This window comes from Phyllostomus discolor, chromosome 7 (assembly GCF_004126475.2).
Source record: "Phyllostomus discolor isolate MPI-MPIP mPhyDis1 chromosome 7, mPhyDis1.pri.v3, whole genome shotgun sequence".
Taxonomy (NCBI): domain Eukaryota; kingdom Metazoa; phylum Chordata; class Mammalia; order Chiroptera; family Phyllostomidae; genus Phyllostomus; species Phyllostomus discolor.
The window spans coordinates 57,858,763-57,879,779 of NC_040909.2; the positions used below are offsets into that span (position 1 = coordinate 57,858,763).

At 38.3% G+C, this 21,017-nt stretch overlaps 1 protein-coding gene across 5 annotated transcripts in view; it reads right to left on the reverse strand.

The window, feature by feature from the left end:
- Window positions 1-21,017, reverse strand: part of ADAMTS9 (ADAM metallopeptidase with thrombospondin type 1 motif 9) — a 167,637-nt gene that overhangs the window by 135,992 nt on the left and 10,628 nt on the right. For all 5 annotated transcript variants that reach the window (XM_028518086.2, XM_036030993.1, XM_036030994.1 and 2 more), the window contains exon 4: window positions 394-662. In XM_028518086.2, the coding sequence (XP_028373887.1) occupies window positions 394-662 (269 nt within the window). The remainder of the gene's footprint in view (window positions 1-393; window positions 663-21,017) is intronic.

The window sequence follows — 21,017 nt, forward strand, 5'->3', positions numbered from 1 at the left end:
GAGCACTGGTTTTGGTGGCTGGACAACCTAAAGCTCACATTAGTCTCCAGGCTTTCACACACCATTGGCAAGTGACCCAAGTCCTCTGAGACTCAGTTTTCTTGTCTATAAAATCGGTATGACAATCCTACCTAGTAAAGTTGCCTGGAGGATTAAAAATGATTCCTTTTAAATAAGAAGCACATTGTCTAACACAGAATAAAGACTCAATATTGCTAACCATTATTGTCATCATAAAATGGCAACCAATGAATAATGTTATGTTTTTTCAGTCACTTGCCTGAATTGTTGAAATGCCAGCCCTGAATGATCCTCCAAAGCACTGCATGGAAACCCATTCCCCAATGGCATATTTAGGACTCTCATAAAGCACCTTCTTTTGGCTGTACTTACAATTGACATTAAAGTTAAAACATAATGTTGAAGGTTTGCTCCATGGTATGAAACCATTTGTCGGTCTGCTACCACCATCACTTCTACAAACCGTGGCTGGGATAAAAAACGTTTTGTTCTTCTGTGTGTTCTTTCTCTTGTGCTGTCTGTCCTGTTAGCTTGGGATAAGCTGCTTTTGAATATTGCCACATCATCAGCCAGGCTAGTTCTTCCTCCCCATGTCCTGGTTCTCTTTTTCCTCTTGTCTTCACTGTAACTATTTTTGTGTTCTGTAACAAATCAGATGGCATGCATTACACTTCAGGCCATATCTATTTTATATTAAAAACTGAATTAGACACATCTTAAAATGATGTTTGTGAAGTCAACTTACATACAAAATCAAGCTCTACGTACTATGGACTCCACAGGTTAACTTCAATCTGCACTCCCATCTAAATGACTAAGGACTTCAAATTAGCTTCCCTGGAAGTTTCTGTAAATGCTCACTTAAGGTATTAAAAAAATCAGGCCTGAGTTTAAGGAAAATAATCACAAATGATTATTTTCATGTAATAACAAAAGTCTTGCTGAGACTTAAGCAGTTTCTATTCATTGTTCTTTGCCATAGATATAGTCGGAGTCAATGGCAGGTAAGAGCTCTAGAGCATGGAAACGGAGAAGCTTCACATACACCATTTTGGATATTCAATGAGACACAGTATAAAGAGGCTGGAGAGGTGGGCAGGCTAATGGACAATACAAAGGAACTACAGAAAATGCATGACAAGGTAGGGATGGTATTATTTAATTACTATACTTAATCACTAAAATATGCAAAACTTAAGAACAGAATTACTGCCATTCAATGCCTTTGATTTTGTCATTAACTTATTTCAGCACTCAGTTAAGGTAGTAGACCAAACTCAGTATGAACTGATAGCTGGGACCATGTTATACAATGGCAGGCTAGCTCTACTTATTTCCAACTCTTGCCTAGCCCTCCAGAGTTCTGCACAATCTTGCTGCTCAAAGTGTGGTCCTTGAACAAGAGCATTGGCAACCCTTGGAAACTTGTTAGAAATGAAGACTTTTGGTGCCACTCCAGACCTGATGAATCAGAATCTACAGTTTAATGAGATCTCCAGGTGATTCATATTCAAGTTAATGTTTTGAGAAGTGCTAACCTCAAACTTGGCTTGAAGCTTGTATTACTAGTGAGCATATTCAATTTCAAAGCCACCAGTCCCACAATAAACAGAGTAAGCATAAAGTGCCTGCCAAAATATGCTTTGAGTAATAATATAATTTAATCTTGCCTATCATTTTATAAATGTGCTTTAAAGTTTTAATGTGTGGGGGAGGAAAAAATTTCCTTTTACCCTTCTAGGTTCTTTGCCTGGTCTAATAATTGAATCAACATAAAACATATTAAGAAGAGAAAATAGGCAAATTCACTTACAAACATATATATGGGAACACATACCTGAGATAGAGACACACACATATGTGAGGGGTTCAGATACAGAAAGATAAAGTGAGATATACATGACATTTTGAGCTAAAAATGAGGTAAAGAGCCTTAGGACTTCAGAGGGGAGAAAAGTCATTCATAAGACATAAGACAATAAGAAGAGCAGGTATTAATTAGGTGTTTGCTCTGCCATATACATAGATCACAAAAGTCATTTCTGGTGATAACTCTAAGATATTCAAGGACCTTAATTTAGATTCTTTAAGGGAGAGGTAAAAGTTTCTTGTGAGCCTCTACGTTGTTGACTGCATTCAGTTCAAAATCATTCGAGTGTCAAATGGGCACATCCTGGGGGTGCCTGTTCTGAACCCCTTCAAATGCCACTAGCTAGTAGTCTAAAATAGTCAACAGAATTGTACAACTAAGAAGTGTGCTTACCTAAGACATAGGGGATAAAATTTATTACACCACTAAACATACACAATGACAACAAAAAGTTAAACTATAAGTGGTTTTGTCTTTTAAGGGTGCAAATATTTGACCTTTAAAACCTATTGCTAAAATAATCAATTTAGGCCAGGATGTATATTTTGTCCAAATTGAGTATTTTAGCTGTTGTTAAAATAGTAAAATCAGTCCAAACTGTCAAACAAGCTGTATGTGATCCAGCTACACATAATGTGACTAGACCAAAGCCTGGTACATAGGATTCAACATTAATTACTTCCTTCACCAACTCTTTTCTTTCAGGCATATCTATATATGTATATTTATGCCCTATGGCTAATTAGGCTGTCATTCCATTTAAAATTATCAAATGATTATAGCATAGATACTAATCAAGCATTTGATATGTGTCAGACATTGAAGTAGGTTCTTTTGTGTATATTCTCTCACAATTCCTCTCAGATTGAGAAAATTAACTGCTATTTTACAGAGGAGGGAAATAAGTCTCAAAGAGACCAAGCAACTAATTCAAAGCCACATAGCAGGAAGTGGTGGCACAAGTAACCAGGCATGGGTTTGCTACATACATACCCTAACCACGGCCCTATTAGGCCAGATTTCTGAAAATCTGGGAATTGAAATGGACTTGTGGTTGATTAACAGTTTCCAAATAGAACTTGAATTAGGAAAAACAGAGTGCCTGGTAGACACTTTCACAAAAGGTAGCTTCTGACAACAGGTATATAAGAGGTGTTTTTAAATATGTAAGAAAATATGTCACTTATTTTGTGAAAAATAAATAACCCCTGTTTAATGTTTCCTGTAAATATTTTAATACAATTTATTATAATCAGACATGTTTAGCCTTTCTAACCCACCATCTATGGTGGAATTACCACCAAGATGCAGATTTTTGTGAAAAACCTTATGTAGAAGACCATTGCTTGCGAGGTAGAACCCTCAATAGAACATGTGAAGGCCAAGATCCCAGATAAGGAAGGAATTCCTCCTGATCAGCAAAGACTGATATTTGCTGGCAAGCAACTGGAAGATGGATATACTTTGTCTGACTACAATATTCAAAAGGAGTCGACTATTCATCTTGTATTGGGACTTTGTGGTGGTGCTAAGAAAAGGAAGAAGTTTTACACCACTTCCAAGAAGAATAAGCATAAGAGAAAGAAAGTTAGGCTGGCTGTCCTGAAGTACTTACAAAGTGGATGAGTTCTTCCTTTCCAATTTAGATGCCTTTAATTTCTTCTTCTTGTTTGATTGCTATGGCTAGGACTTCCAGTGCTATGTTAAATAGGAGAGGTGAAAGTGAATATCCCTGTCTTGTAACCCAGTCTTAAGGGGGACACTTGTAGTTTTTGCCTGTTGATATGATGCTGGCAGTGGATTTGTCATATATAGCCTATTATGTTTGGGTATGTCCTTTCTATTTTCACTTCACTGACAATGTTTATCATGAATGGATGCTGGATTTTATCAAATGTTTTTCAGCATCTATTGATAGGATCATATGGTTTCTATCCTTCATTTTGGTTATGTGGTGAATCACACTTACTAATTTGCAAATGTACCAACCTTGCATTTCCAAAATAAATCCCACTTGATCATGGTATATGATATGATATTTTTGATGGATCGGTATATTTGGTTTGCTAATATTTGGTTGAGGGTTTTAGCATCTATGTTTATCATGAATATTGGCCTATAATTTTCTTCTTTTGTAGTGTCTTTACCTGGTTTTGGAATTAGGATAATTTTGGCCTTGTAAAATAAACTTGGTAGCCAAAACACTATTTTGAAAGAATATAGGCACCTGCATGTTCATTGCAATGTTACTTACAATTGCCAAGGTATGGAAGCAACACACATGTCCATTAGTAGAGGAGTAGAAAAAACAACTAAGGGACATTTACAAATAGAATACTAGTCAGCCATAAATAAGAAGAAAATCTTACCCTTTGTGATAGCATGGATTGACCTAGAAAACATTACGCTAAGTGAAATAAGCCAGTCACAGAAAGACAAATACCATGATTTCACTCACATGTAGAAGCTAATGAATAAACTGAACTAACAAGCAAGGTAGAGACAGAGAGAGCAGGATGACAGCTATGGGGCAGAGAGGTTAGGGGGTGGAAGGATCGAATAAAAGGGGAAAAGGACTCATGGACATGGACAACAGTGTGGTGATTGTTGGGGGGCAGAAAGTTTAAGTGGGCTAAATGGTTATGGAAAAATACAATAAAATTTTTTTAAAGTGAATAAGAGTGGCAACATCAGTTGTTTTCATAGGAAGTACCCTTCAGATGAATATGGTGCAAGAGTTTTTATGGCCAGCCACTTCGACAGACATTATTGTGGCAAATGTTGCCTGACCCATTGCTTCAGAAACCATAAGACAAGTAATCACATAGGGGTTAATAAAAGACATGAACTAAAAAAAGTTTAATATAATTTATTATAATCAGTAAAGTTTCATCAAATGTTTAAAATTTTTCACTTTTCTATTCTCTATTTCACTAATTTCTGCTCTAATATTTATTATTTTCTTCGTTCTGCTTGCTTTAGGTTTAGTTTTCTTTTCCCAGTGTCTTCAGGTAGAAAGTTAGATTATTGATTTGAAATATTTATTCTTTCCTAAGAGAGGCATCTATGCTATACATTTTCCTCTAAGTACCACTTTTCCTGCATCTCATAAATTCATTTTCATTCATCTCGAAGTACCTTATGATTTCTTTGACCTATTGGTTATTTAGAAGTGTCATGTTTACTTTCCACATATTTTTAGTTTCCCAGTTTTTTACTGATTTCTAATTTCATTTCACTTTGGTCAGAGAAGATACCACGTATTACTTCTGTCCTTTTTTATTTATTGAGGGTTTTTATGGCCTAGCATATAATCTATCCTAGAGAATATGCACGTGCCCTTCAGAAGAATGTGTATTCTGCTGCTGCTAGGCACAGTGTTCGACAGATATCTGCTAGTGTACTTAGATTACAGTGTTCTTCAAGTTTTCTGTTTCCTTGTTGATCTGCATAGCTGTTCTATCCATTATTGAATATGGAGTATTGAAGTTTCCGAACACTATATTATTAAATCATCAATTTCTCCCTTTCTGTCAGTTTTTGTTTCATGTATTTTTGTGCTCTATTCTGAGGTGAATCTCTGTTTATAATTGTTGAATGTTCTTGATTAATTGACACTTTTTAGTATAAAACTCTTTGATAAACTTTACCCTATCAGTAAAGTGAAAGAAGCCAGTCAAAAAGACCACCTACTATATGATTGCACTCATATGAAACATCCAGAATAGGGAAATCTATAGAGACAAAAAGTAGATTAGTTGTTTAGGGATGGGGATGGAGTAGGTAGGGATACAGGCGGTTGATAAAAGGCACAGGGTTTCTTTTTAAAGTGATAAAAAGTGTCCTAAAATTGACTCTGATGTTGGTTGCACAAATCTGTGAATACACAAAAACCACTGAATTGGACACTTTAACTGAATGAATAGTTAAGGTATGTGAATTATATTTCAATAAAGCTGTTTTAAAAAGACAATATGTCACTTATGTCTCCTGTAAATATTCTGACTTATCAGTTACTTAGAGGAAAGTATACCACAATGAGGAAAATACTCAAGAAATGCTGTGCAGAATTTACTCTTTTTGACCATTAAAGGGGAAAAATGTAATCTCCAAGAATCTTTAAGAGGGATTTGAACATGGGAAAATGAGAGGATGATTTAAGGCCCTAACTGGAAACAAGGAACGCTTATTTCAATAGCAAAAAAAAAAAAATAAAAAAAAAATTAAGGTATTAACCCCTAAAAAGGTTAAAATTTCTATAGCTCAAAGTTAGAAAATGCTTCACTTTCAGACCCATGTAAATTCTAACATACTTGGAAGACATTTATAAGTGACCAGTGACATGAAAATTCAGAAATTAAATTACTTCATCAGAACAGAAAACATCTTCTAACACATAACGTTTCCTTATCTTTACCCATCTGCCCTTTTATCCTAGTGAGTTAGAGTTATTATATTTATTGGCCCAATTAGCCCCACTAATTTTCTGCCACATCAATCATTTTAGCAAGCACTTTTGAATTTACCATTAAAAACTGTATGAGATTTAAAGATTCATATATTCATTAGGACTACAAACACAGTTTTTGCTGAGAACTGACATTGTAACTTGTGATCTATCTAGTCAACTCTCTTGCCTCTGAACAGAATATGATTTCTACCAAGTGACACACACCGTTAGGATAAAAAGAAAGTCATCACATTTTTCTTTAATGACCATTTTAGCATAATGAAATTGGGACTGATGTTCCAAATTTGCAGTGGGCTACATAATGAAATTCTTAAAGAAAAGAACCATAAAAAATGATTTCCTACTTCTGAGTGGCACATTTGAACTTCAAGAAGAGGCATAAACATGATGCAGCCACTGTGGAAAACAGTTTTGCAGTTTCTCAAAACATTAAACATAGAGTTACCATATGACCCAGGATGGGCTACATTATGAACTTTCATCCTTATGAGAAGCTGTATATTTTTTTGATTTTCCTTTTCTACACATGTATTACTTTTTATTGAGATATAATTTACATACTAAAAAATCTACATTTTCAAAGTATACAATTCATTGTTTTTTAGTGCTTTCATGGAGTTATGAAATAATCAGTTATTTCATTTTAGAATATTTTCATTGTCCCAAAAAGAAGCCTTGCACCCATTAGCAGTCACTCCCCATCCCGCCATTCCCTACCTGCTCCCCTCCACCCGCCAGAATCTGGCAATCTCTAAGCTAGTTTTGTGTCTATGAATTTCCAATTCTGGCATTTCATACAAATGGAGTCACATAATATGTGACTTTCTGTGTCTGGCTTCTCTCAGTTGGCATATTTTTAAGGTTCATCCATGTTGTAGCATGTATCAGCACTCCATTACTTTCTACTTCCAAATAATATTCCACTGTATAGCTTTATCACATTTTGTTCATCCATTCATCAATGGGTGGACACTTGGGTTCAACAACTCAATTGAGTAATGCTCTTATGAACATGTGTGTGCAAGCTTTAGTGCCGCCATGTTTACATTTCTCTTGGGTAGTTCTGCCTAAAAGTAGAACTTGTGGGTCATATGATAACTCTATATTTAATGTTTTGAGAAGCTGCCAAATTGTTTCCCACAGTGGCTGCATCATGTTTATGCCTCTTCTTGAAGTTTAAATATGCCACTCAGAAATAGGAAATAATTTTTCATGGTTCTTTTCTTAAAGAATTCCTCAATAATTAATTTTGTTTACTTAACTAAATAGCTTATGAGCAATCTGGCCTAGTTCATATCTTAAAATAGCAAGTTGAACCAGTGAAGATCTACAGATGGCAAATAAGCACATAAAAATGTGCTCCATATCATATGTCATCAAGGAAATACAAATTAAAACAATGAGATATCACTACACACTGATTAGAATACCCAAAATCCAGAACAAATGCTGAAGAAGATATGGAGGAAGAGGAACTTTTATTCATTACTGGTGGGAATGGAAAATGGTTCCACTTTGGAAGACAGGTTACGTGTTTCTTATAAAACTAAGCGTACTCTTAATGTATAATCCAGCAATTATGCTCCTCGGTATTTACTCAAAGAAGCTGAAAATTTATGTTCACTAACAACTTATACGTGGGTGTTTATGGCAACTTTATTCATAATTGCTAAAAATTGGAAGCAACCAAAATGTCCTTCAGTAGGTGAATGGATAAATAAACTGTGATATACCCTGACAATGTAATATTATTTGGCACTAAAAAGAAATGAGCTATCAAGCCATGAAAAGATCTGGAGGAAACTTAAATGCATATTACTAAGCAAAAGAAGCCAATCTGAAAAAGCTATATACTATTGTATGATTCTAAACAGGTAACATTCTGGAAAAGGCAGAACTATAAAGATGGTAAAATAGTTGGGATTGCCAGGGATTGGGGCTAGGGAGGGATATATGAACAGAGCATCCAGAGGTTTTTAGGGCACTGAAAATACTCTGTGCAATACCACAATGATGGATGCACGTCGTTAAACACTTGCCCGAGCCCACAGAATGTACAAAACCAAGAGGGAATGGTAAGTAAATTATGGACTTTGGGTGGTTAGCACGCATCAGTGTAGGTTTATCTTGATAGTGGGGGAGGCTGTGCACATTTGGGGATAGGAGATATATGGAAAGCTTTTGTACCTTCATCTCAATTTTTCTGTGAACCTAAAACTGCTCTAAAAATGTGAAACAATAAAAAAATAGCATGAGGGACCTCCAAAAATCAAATGCACATTTGCATTATTTTGCAATCTGAACCCTGGCATGCACATGTAAACAAAATTAAGGCATGTTAAAAAGCTCCAGCTGGCAGTCATGTGCTTCTTAATGACAAGTCACAGGCACTACAGTTGTTACATTTTATTCCAAGAACATGAGTTGATGCTGGCTTTCACAACTGTTTGGCCTTGATGACTATGAAGGGGAAGTAGTGATGCTTATACCACCACAGCCAGTATTCTAGGATCTCCTGTTCTAATTGGAGCAGGCTTCAAGTTCTATTTGACCTTGGGCGAGTAAGGGACTCTCACTCACCCTCCTTTCTTCCCCACTTAGATGAGTAAGAACATTACTCATTTCATAGAGTTGCCTTGAGAAATAATTGGAGATCATGCATTTAAAGTGTCTACCAAATAGGAAGAAACCAATAAATATTGTAATTTTTCCTATTTTTAGCAGTCATAAAGTCATAAAGTAAGTTAGAACTAAAAGGAACCACTTATGGGGTGTGACTAACCATTAAAAACAATTTTCTGGCTTACAATAACAATTTCCAAGCTAGAAGCTGTTTATATCCTGAAATGATCTTTCCTGAGCCACTTTTCTGACCTCTTAACTGGGAATAGAAATACCTGCTTCCATCTTAACACTATTTTGAGGATTAAATGAGAAAGAATATGGGAAAATCCCCTGCTAAATTATAAATTGACTTAAAGATTTCTTCTTGAGTACCTATTTTGTGAAAGGCACTGGACTAGATAAATTGAACAAAATTAGCAACAATGAAACAAGATTAAAACTTGGGGCAATCCTTTAAAAACTATTATAAAAATTTAAGATGATATTATTTAAATATCATCCACAGCCAAAAATTTTAACATTTGCTTACCTACTGGTGATGTTTTAAATGAGCTCCACTTTCACACTGCCATGCAACAAAATGAATATTTTTACATATCTTTTTTAAAGAATTATTTATTTAGAGAGAAGGGAAGGGAAGGAGAAAGAGAGGGAGAGAAACGTCAATGCGTGGTTGCCTCTCAAGAGCCCTCACTGGGGACCTGGCCTGCAACCCAGGCATGTGCCCTAACTGGGAATCAAACCTGCAGCTTTTTGGTTTGCAGGCCGGTGCTCAATCCACTGAGCTACACCAGCCAGGGAACAAAATGAATGTTACATTACTAAACAACTGAAATCATTTAGAAAATAACATGCAGGCCTAGCTTATTTGACAGTTACTCATTGAGTGTTTCCTACCAGCTGCAGCTGGTCTGAGAAAAATTGAGTGCTAACATTAACAGCTGAGAAGTTAATTATTGGCCTCTATTTTTATAAGGTTTATCAAAACTTAACTGAACTTCCTAAGACGCTGAGCCACCTGGGACCTCATGGTCTAAGTGGGCAGGGCAATCCCAGCCCAGGAACACAGGGAGGACAGGAACTAGCCCCCTTTCTATTCCACCCAGGGTTGACAGCCAGGAGGAAGGTGGAGAGAAAGCATTAGCAGTTTTGCCCTTGGTACTGGAGCTGACCGGCCCTGGCTCATCGTCCTACGTTTTCTGCCCCTACTTGCCTTTTCTGCCTTTGCCTCTAAGCCTCGGTTTCTTCATCTGTGAAAGGAAGATAATAACAGCAAATACCCTAAAGGCTAACTGTGACCATGAAAAGAGATAGCACATAAAACACTCCTAGAGCAGTGTGTGACACACGGGGAGGAGCCATGAAATATTTCACAAGATAACATTTCATAGCTGTTACAGCTTTCCTAGTAGCATGCAAAATATCCTCTCTACATAAGTTAGTATATTGACATTAGGGTTTCTCAAACGAAACAATATTATTTTAGATGGAACCTTTAAAGGAAAGGAGAGTTAGGAGGGAGGAAGGAAGGTAGGGTGGGCAGGAAAGAGGGAGAGAGGGAAGGAGAGAGGGAGGACGGGAAGGAAGGAACTAAAGGCAGAAAAGGCCAGTTCCTGTCCCCACAGAACTTTCAATCTAGGTAACAACTCAAAGGGACTGATAGTGAGAAGACATAGACTGAGATGTAACCAGATGTAAAGAAATGCAATCCCTTGCACCTCTCAACTGGCTTCAAGGGCTAATACACAGAAACAAGGGTGGAAGCCAAGGCAGTTCCCTGTCCTTTTGTCCTAGTTAGATCTAAGATCTACGCTTTGTTTAACTGTCCAGAGAGTTACACAAGGAAGCCTTCAGAGAAGGACAGGAGAAACAAACATCAGTGGAAGGTGAATAAACAAATAAAATCTGGGGGGAAAGGTAAAACAGAAAAACAAAACCAGCCATAAACCAATGAATGTTCTAATAATACAGAACAATGTGTTCCCAGAAACTCGGCAGGGAAGGTGCTGAGTTGGGGTGGGAAACTGTTCTGTGTTTATAATTCTTAAAGAGCATGAATGAAAACTACCAAGGTTTAATTTTTTAAAAAAGGGTCCTCAATTTGCTAGCTTTAAAAACAAGAGTAAATCCCTGGATACTCAATGGATCCAGTCCCCAAATCCATCACTCTCTTTGAACTCAGGAGAAGGGGTAGGAGGGTGTGTAAGACAGGCCCATGTCTGGTGGTGCTCCATGCTCAGTACTTTTGAAATTCGTTCAAAAGGAAGTGGAGGAAGAGATTATATTGCTAAGCTTTCTTTTTAGCTGGCCAGAACCTTTATGAACAATGTTTCCCTGCAAGTGGTTTACAGAACATTAGTCCCAGAAGATATTTCCAAAAACAAATCATGTAGGTTTGCAAAAACACTTCAACAGCATTCACATCTGGGACCTCTTCCAGGCACATTAGCAATTTAAGAGCTCTGAGAAGTCTTGTACCGAAGAAGCCAGTTTACACTGGTTTAATCGAACAACTAGAAAACACAGGATCTTGGTGAGTTTGTGGGGCAGGTGATGGGGACAGAGCCATCCCAGGAAACAGAACTGGATGGAGAGGAGAGTATCGACGGACTTCTTCTCAGGGAGGGAAAGAAGCCAACTGAGAAACTTCTTATACTATAGTTCAAGGGGCTGTGGTGGGTGGGAGGCATGTCCAAGGGTCATCACACTATCTTCTAAGGGGTGGGTGCCTCCAGCTACCTAGGGAATTAAGTTCGCTGACTCAGGTCTGCAAGCTGGGGCACGACCCCCAAAGGCCTTGCTGCATCTCCTCATTCAAAATCCTGCTGCTCCTTCAACTCAATGCAGTGATGACTACGAAGACTGCTGAAGTAATACTGGCTAACACCGGTGGCAAACACAAGGCCCGCAGGCTGAATCCGGCCCTCCACCTTGTTTTATCTGGCCTGGCACCTTGGCTCTACCCGGAGGCAGTGCCGAGCTCTCGCTTAACTGTTAAGGAGTAGTTACATTTATACAGTCCTAAAATTACATTTGGCCCTTTGAAGGCAACCAGGCGGCTAAAGTGGCCTCCGGTGAAAATGAGTTTCACAGTCCTGGAATTGTTGTTGAGAGCTTTCCTCCACGTCAGACACTCTTCTAAGCACTTTGTATGGATTAATCTGCTTATTCCTCATAGCAACTAGATATGGTAGGGATGTTATGTTCAAAATGATTCCAGTTAGTTGTGTGGCAACAAGAAAGCAAAGCTCACTTAAAACATTTGATCAATAAGTAAGCAAATTTCCTCATTTCATCCATGAGGAAATCGAGGCACACTTGAAACAACTTAAGAATATAGTTAAAGAATATCTGTTTCAAGTAATATAAAATCCTGAACATAACCAAGCCTATATTTTACTAGGAGACTGGTTTTGCTATTAATATCCTGCAAAAAACTCTTTGGGGAATGTTGGTTTTGACTTGTTCCATCTCTTAGCAATAGGGGAGATAGGCCATTCTGGCGGGTGGGGTGCCAGCTGCCCACAGCTACCCTGCAGTGTCAGTGGCCTCTTTGTGACAAGGCTTGGAATCCTCCAGGCCAGCATTCTCCAGCAGAAATAAAATGTCAGCCACACATGAAAGTTAAGGATGTCTATAGCAGCCACATTTTAAAAAGAGTAAAAAAAAAAACAGGTGAAATGAATTTTAATAATATACTATTCTATTTAACCCAATATCCAACACATTGTCATTCCAACATGTGGCACTAGACACATTTCAAGGCCTCAGGCAACACTCGAGGGTACTGGCTGACCTATACGACAGTGTGTTTCAGGCATTAAATGTTTGCAGAGTGAATACTGAGGCAGTGTGATATGCTAGATAAGAATTTTGGCCTGGAAGTCAGAGAGAACTATGTTCAAATCCCAGCTGCTTCACAACAGTCTGTGTGACCTTGGCAAGTCACTTAAGCCCTCTCTATCTCCACGTCCTCAACTGTGAAATGGAAATACTAATGGTCCCTCCCTAACGGGGGAGTTAAATGTCTTAATACACATAAAAAGTGCAGAAACAGGGCCTGAGGCATAGTAGACACTCCAGGGTGTTGGCCATGGTGACTCATTCCTGAGGGTGAGCACCCTTTTAAGGCTGTTGGAATGGACTGGATCCAGGGCTTCCTACTGCTATCTGACTGCAGCTCCTGGGTGGCCCCAAGTTGTGTGGTGGGTCTAGGTATCACTCCCTTATCAGAGATTAAAAAGCAGTTGGGCAGCATCTGTTTAAAAAGGCTTCTGAGCAACTCCTGGAGAGCATATCTCCCACATTCCTTTGATACACAAGTCTCCCAGATCACACCGGACTGAGGACAAGTTTGTATACTGCAGCCTGCAGTACAAATCCTTTCTTGTCTGATGTCCATGTTCCAGCGACCATGGCAATGAGTGGTTGCAGGGGCACACTGCACTCTGATCACAGTGGAAACTCACTCACAGGAACCCTCCCAACCACAGGCTATCTTCTCGCAGCACCTGGCCTAGCTCAGATATGTGGGTGCTGTAAATTCAGCTCTTACTGCAACAATTTAACTTCTTAAAAGAATTAAAAGCCTAATATCTTTTTCCATAGCCTTAAGATAACTTAAATGAATCCACTGTTTTTTTTCTTAACTGCTCTTACACTTAAACCCAGTGGTGCTTCCAACACCTCACCTGAGTCGCACTTTTGAACGTCCTCTTTCTAGGCACCCTCCACAGGCAGCCTTTCTGAGAAGTGAGGGGCCTGTGTTCAGGGCCCCCCTTGCCATTCACTGTAGCTCCAAGATTATGAATTCCTGTGAAATTCTGAGCCTGGATCCTCCTACCAATGAAGAAAAGAACTGGAATAGAAGTTCTCTCTCAAGTTCTTCCAGTATTAAAAATGTAGGGATTCTCATATTTTATAAGATAAAAGTAAATAATGATGAAAAATGAAGTCCTAAGATTCAAAAAAAAAAAAAAAGCAAAACCCAAGAGTCCATTCTCTTGGCCACTGTCTCTCTTAGAATGGGTCCGGAAAAAATGACGCAACAGTAGACAGGGTGGGCAGGTAGGAGACAGAACAGCCCCGACAGAGAGACCAACACAAAAGAAGTGAGCTGTAGCTGACATTAAATAGTATCAAGGGAGGTACAATGTACACATCTCCACTACTTACTGTGAAGTTTTTATTTTAGACCAGCTAAAACAGATCATTTCTAAAAACCACTTCCATTCTCTCTAATCTGACTTGTTACAATGGAGTAGTATCAAATGTGAGGATTCGGAAAACTTTGGAGAAACTCTTGTATTGCCTACAAAGCACAAGATAGGAACTGTGGGAAATAATGGAGCCCTGTCTCCCATTCCTCTTCCCCCCCAGAACGTGTGGTCAGAGAGGGCTGATTTCACACCACCAAGCCCTCTATGTCTCACTGTCCTCTGGCTTTCTCTTTCTTTCCCATGTGTGCTATGTTGAAAAGAACATGGTTGCATTCACGGGTATCCAAAGACTCCTTTATAACTGTTTCACTTATGAATCAAGAGAACACGTTCCTATCATAAAGTACACTGGCTTAAAAACGAAAGTTGCCTGTATATACTAATTAGAAATAAAAACAACAATAACATGCCTTTTCTGTTGGCATAGACACTGGTTTTAAAGAGCAAGTCATAGATAAGCCTTTCCTTGTCCATCTCTCTTCACCAGTGTCTTAAGTAAATTCTATACTGAACCCTGCACCATGCTTTCCTGTAATGTAGGTGTAGTCCTATGACAGCACGACATCTGTGGTGCATGAAATGTTTGCAATAAAATAAAGAGGTCGTATAGGCAGTAAGTGTCTGCAAATGAAGACAACGAAAAAGACAAGCCACAGATATGCAACTACATATCTGATAAAGGGCATATATCCAGAATATATAAGGAAAGCTCAAGCTTCAATAATAAGAAAACATTCCAGTTTTTTTTTTTAAATGGGCAAAATATTTGAAACTGACACTTAACCAAAGAAATATGTGGATGGCAAATAAGCACATGAAGAGATGCCTCGTCATTAGGGAAATACAAAATAAAACTATGACCTGATACCACTATTAGAATAGCTAAAATTAAAAAGCACACACAAAATATTGGCAATAACAAACGTTAGCAAGGATACAGTAAATATGGAACTTCTACACCCTGCTGGTGGGGCTGCAAAATGGTTTAGCCACTTTGAAAAACAGATGGCAGTCTTAGAAAGTTAAACATATTCTTACCGTATAACCCAGCAATCTCCTGCCTAAGTATTTACCCAAATGAAATGAAAATGTATGTTCTCCCAAAACCTGTATGCAGACGTTTATAATGTCTTTATTTGTAATCGTCAAAGGAATTACTCTATATCTTGATTGTGAGGATGGTTACATGACTATATGCATTTGCTAAAATGTGCAGAACTCTACACTAGAAAGGATGACTGTCATTACACGTAAATCATAACTTAATAGAAAAATGGAAAGAAAACACTACGAAATAAAAAGATTTATAAACAAACAAACAAACAAACTCCTAACAGAAAAATGCTGAGGCCAATCACATCAACTTCAAGTTTTTCCGTATGCCACAGGCCAACTGCATTTCAACACCCCAGTCTAATTCTAATGTCATATGAGAGATGGGAATCAATAAAAAAGGAAGAGTTCTGCCAACACTTGCTGTCTGTTTGATTTCGTTCCTTAAAGCCTACTGCCCACATGTACAAAAAGAATCACATCTTCTATTTCCTCCTGCTCCTTTTGTGAGACTCAGAATGCTTCCTATTATTAATGATTTTCAGTTGTACAGAATGTCCATGCAGGAGTCTGGCCCATACATAAGCAGACTCTGGTCACCCATAAATGGCTACAATAATGATTCTATAACAATCTGATTATTTTAAAATACCTAACTTTGGTGGATACAAAGTTTAATTATTTAAACCTCAACTGCATGGTTAAAGAGCACTTTATTAAACAAGTGGGCTTATTCCCTGAGATGAGGAGCACCAAGAAATTCTACAATATCTTACTTCAAAAAGACAGCTCTCTTAGGTGAAGGGTCTGAGGGCCCTCAAATTTATTCCAAACACCCTCTGACTGCTCAGCCCTCTGCCCCAGCCTTCTGCCATTTCTTATATCCCTTCTTTCGAGGGGGTGTGTGTCTTAACCTATTTCAGGGGTTGAACAAATTAGCAAGTACCTGTGTGACCCTTTTGCCTTAGCAGACAGTGGGTTTCTGAAGCAAAGTGACATGAACAACCAAGCTCTGATGATAGGTGACAGAGAAAGGACCTGATTTGGGACTACAGGTGAAGCAGGTAGCCTTCAGGTTGTCTCTGGATCCAGAAGTAACCAAAGGGCTGGTGGAGGGAGCAGGAAAGCACCTCTCACACATAAGGAGCCCTGATTTTAGGTCCAAGCCTAAACAGCCCCAACTGCACGCTATCTCTTCTGGGCTTCAAAACACACAGGAGTGAAATCCTTGAATGGTAGATAAGGTCATCTCAGCAAATAATATAAAGTGAGGATTTTTCTACTGGTGTGTGTGTGTGTGTGTGTGTGTGTGTGTGTTTAAAATGTGTTTTTTTTAATAGGCCTATCAAGGTTCTCCAGACAATGTGTCAAGAAGATCACCCACCTAAGCCCACTGCCTTTTGTGCTCAATGAAATTACTCTGATAAGTGGCTTGTTCCATGGCTACATGGCTGCATTCTTGGTACCTGCTCTGGGCTTGGGGGCTGGCTCTGCTCTTCCAAATTGTAGATGTAGCCTGACCTTATGATAAAGGTGAATCAAAGAGTGAAAGTAGAAAGGAAAAAGGGGCCACAGGAGCAAAAGTAAAACTGAAACAACAGCAGTTTTAACAACAACGACAACAAGTGAAGTTACTTCAAAGACATAACCAATCGCAATGTGTGGGCCTTGTTTAGATCACAGTCTAAGCAAAAGGACTATAAAAAGGCATTTTAGGCACAGTTAGAACATTTTTAATTAGGTACTCTTTATGTGATTAAGGAGAAGTTATTGTTAATTTTGATAACCAGCATAAATAATGTTACAGTTTTATAAGAAAATGTCTTCATTTTCCAGATAGGTATGTTAGACTCTTTAAAGGAAATGTCATGATACCTGAGTTTAGTTTAAAGTTCTCTAGATAAAGGAAAATTAAACAGCAAATGTGGAAAATCTTTGTCATTATTAAATGTAGGTGGCATGTTTATTTTACCATTGGCTCTAAAATACCTTTTTAAAAACAAGATGAAAAGTAAAACAAAAAAAAAACCCTCAAAGAAGAAATAAGAACAAATGAGAGAAGAAACTATTCCTGTTGTAGCAGTTTCCTTTTTACTGTCCTTTAATCATTTTGCTGGAATGTTGTACCATAGATTTCAATGTCAAAAAGAGCAATGTTTTTACATACATGCCACAAAGAAGATAAGCTGAAGAAATAAGCTCAAGAATTCAGTTACTTAAAACAGTAATTTTCTAATAATTTACAAAGAATTTTAGAGGTCATTGCTTATACTTGACTTTATTAATCATAAACTCCTTGAGAAATATAAAACAAACAAAAAGGTACAGAGACTGATGAGGAACAAAAAGGAGTACGTGAAAGGAATTTAAGTCAAAACGATAAACCCCAAATAGCAGGAACTATCTTTAAAGGTCAAATCAGTCCTGGTTCACTGACCTCTCCAAGTTTAGTCTTCTCACTTGTAAAATGGGAGTGCCTGGAGCATCTTCCTCTCAGTGAGCTCTTCCAGGAGTAAGTGAAATAACCCACAGTGTGCTTGCTCGTTACCCAGCACACAGCTCCTCACATGTTGCCTGTCCTTGTGTTCACAGGCTGAAAGTCTGAGGGGAAAGGTCTGAGGGAAAGAAAGTGTGTGGGAAAGTGGAGACAGACAGGCTTCTCACCGAAATCACTAATTAGCCAACAACACTGACCTGAATGAGCCCAGAAGGACCGTGAGGTCTGCCAAAGCTTCTGTTACTGCCTGGAAGCCTCGAGCTGTCCCAGAATTGTTTACTTAAAGCCCCCTCAGAGGTCTGTCTGCTCCTTCGCTCTGTCTCTCACTCCATTTGGGCTCCACTCTCCGGGCAGCTAATCTAATCATCTAATCTATGCTAAATTATTAATGGATCCCAGAGGTTAATGTGTAACAAGTATTCACTCCAACAGAGGCATGCTGGAGACACAAGGCTGCAGTGAGTCATTAGCCTTTGGTGGGAATTCCGGGCACCAGGAAGCCCTCCACAAATCAAATCAAATTCTAGGAAGACTTGTAAAGAATCCCACTGGAAAAAGTATTTCATATGTGAATACAATCAAATCAACAAAGCAGTAGGAGAAAAACCCTCTAATGGGATCAGGACAAAAGGGTGTGTTTATGAGCTTTTTGACCTTGGGTAAGTGAACTTCAGGGACTTCTCTGTATCTCTGTTTTCTCAAGTGCAAAGTCGAGGATGAGGTAAGGATTAAAACACCTAATCCATTAAAGCATGTAGGATAGTGTCTGCCACATAATTCAAGCTCAACAAATGTTAGCCATTGTATCATTTAGAAATTAGATTAGATGAAGGTCAAAAAAGATGTTCTGAAATCTTAAGTGAAAAAGGATTTTTTAGATGGCAGCTTCTTCCATTTGTGTTTTCTAGGTAATTTGTCCCCCAGCGTCACGTATTGGAATCAGATTTGGGCTCAAGTCAGCCCTACTTCCTACTAGAACAAATTGCTCCTAGGACTTCCTATTAGCACCTTCCTGAGTTGTAATTTTTTTCAACTGTAAAATAAGAATAATAATACCTACCCTATAGTGTTGATGAGTAGATTACATATGATAATGTATAGAATGTGTATAGCACAGGGATCCTATATGCACATAATATGAGTCCAACAAATTATGACTTTAATTATCACCTTATATTTTTCAGATTTTATGATCATATCCTTGGGATCCCAACCAAGAAGTGACAGTGCATTTTAATGGAGGTGATGGACAGAGTCCCCAGTTCCTAATGGAGACTAAACCATTGATCCCCAAGGTCAGTTGAATAGGCACAGGCCTAATTTAAATGGGTTTAGGGGAACCCTCAGCTTTGATCAGGCCCAGGATTCCAAAGAAGTAGCTAAAAGCAGGATTTTTATCTGTGTGGTATTGAAACTATCTCATCCCCCTTTCCCCCTGAAAAAAGAAAGAAGCAAACCATGGGATCTTGGCCTGGCTGCTGGTCCCTGGTGACAAGTGCCATGGGGCTACAAAATAACTATATGCCACTACCCCCATTCCTCTTTAAACTACGTTTGGTAATTATGAAAATATTACAGAACCATGGCAAGCATCTAAGAATATAAAATATAGAGGTAAAGGTTGCCTATGTTCCTGCCAACCAAAAATAATCCTATTAACATTTTCATGCATATTGCTTCAGATATTTTTCTTTACACACATCCATCTACACACACTTATTTTTTTAAAAATGAGATCATACCATATACATTAAATCATCACTGCCCATTCACTAAATACACATATTTCTCTGTTTGTTAACATACATCTATGTCATCATTTTTAATGGCTGCATAGGAATCCACCCAATGCACACCTATAAATTATTGATATATCCCCATACTGATGGGCATTATGTTGTTTCCAGCATTTTTTATAATAAACAATACTGTATTGAGTATTCTCCCATAAATATTTTTACACAATTGTCCAGTTATTTCCTTAGAAGTGGCATTAATGTGCCCTGGCTGGTGTAGCTCAGTGGATTGAAAGTGGGCCTGCAAACCAAAAAATCACTGGTTCGATTCTTAGTCAGGCACATACCTGGGATGCGGGCCAGGTCCCCAGTAGGAGGTGCACAAGGGGAACTACACATGGATGTTTCTGTCCCTCTTTTTCTCCTTCCCTTCCTCTTTCTCTAAAAATAAATAACTAAAATCTTTAAAAAAAGAAGTGGCATTAATGGGTCAATCAGTATATAATTCCTAAATGCCTTAAGAAAAAATAAACAGCAGACCTTGCTGAGATGGGAGGGTGAGAGAGGTATTTTAGTAACAGAAAAACACTGTCTTTTATGCCCAGGCAAACAAAATAACTTTTTTTCCTGTTAGCCTACTCCTCTGCTTTCTCTCACTCACCCACTGAGCACATCTATCTCACTGATAAGAACAACTAAATTCCCTTATGTAAAAATCAGGGTCAAATAGAGAGTGTCTGTGTGATAGAACTTGGGGTTTCATCTGGAAATGCAATGTGACAGGGATGGGCAAAAGTGGCTTACAAAAACAACAAACTCTCCTGAATGGATCCCATGGGCCTGACACTTGGCCGCCCTAGTGTGCAGGGCAAGAAGAGGGCTCAATGAACTCTACTGGGGACCCATTGTTTATGGGACCCTGTAGTCACAGGGGACACCATGGGAAAGAAAAAAACTCCCCACATGCCATCCTGAATCCTGAGAAACTTACAAACAGGATGAAAATCACAAATAAATGCAGATACATTCAAGTGGCCCAAATGCACACACACGCACACATATCCAATGATGGCAAAACAGATACAGCACAGAAGGGCAGCCGCTGGGCCAAGAGAAACTTTCAAGAAATAAAATCTTCAAATGCAGCATTATGTGTAGAGAAAGCAAGCAGACAGAAGGGGCTCTCAGCCTCACCACTGGCTAGCAGGGTGACCTTGGCCAAGTCCCATAAGCCCTTTGTGACCATGCTACCAAGAAAGTCTAAGCTTAATCACCTGGTTAACTTTGGGTTTTGATATTTTAAGTTTTTCTTCCCTTGCAATAGTGTTTTAATTTCTACTTTCATAATAATTTTTTAAAAATCTACCATTCAGTGATTGTTTACTGTCTCTAAACACTGTTCTGGGAGCCTTCATTATTTCATACTCACTTAGTCCTGTCTAGTCCCTTAAAAGGTATATGTTATTCTTCCTTTATGCTCTAAATGTGCTTGAGGTCACATAATAAATAACTGGCATAAAGATAA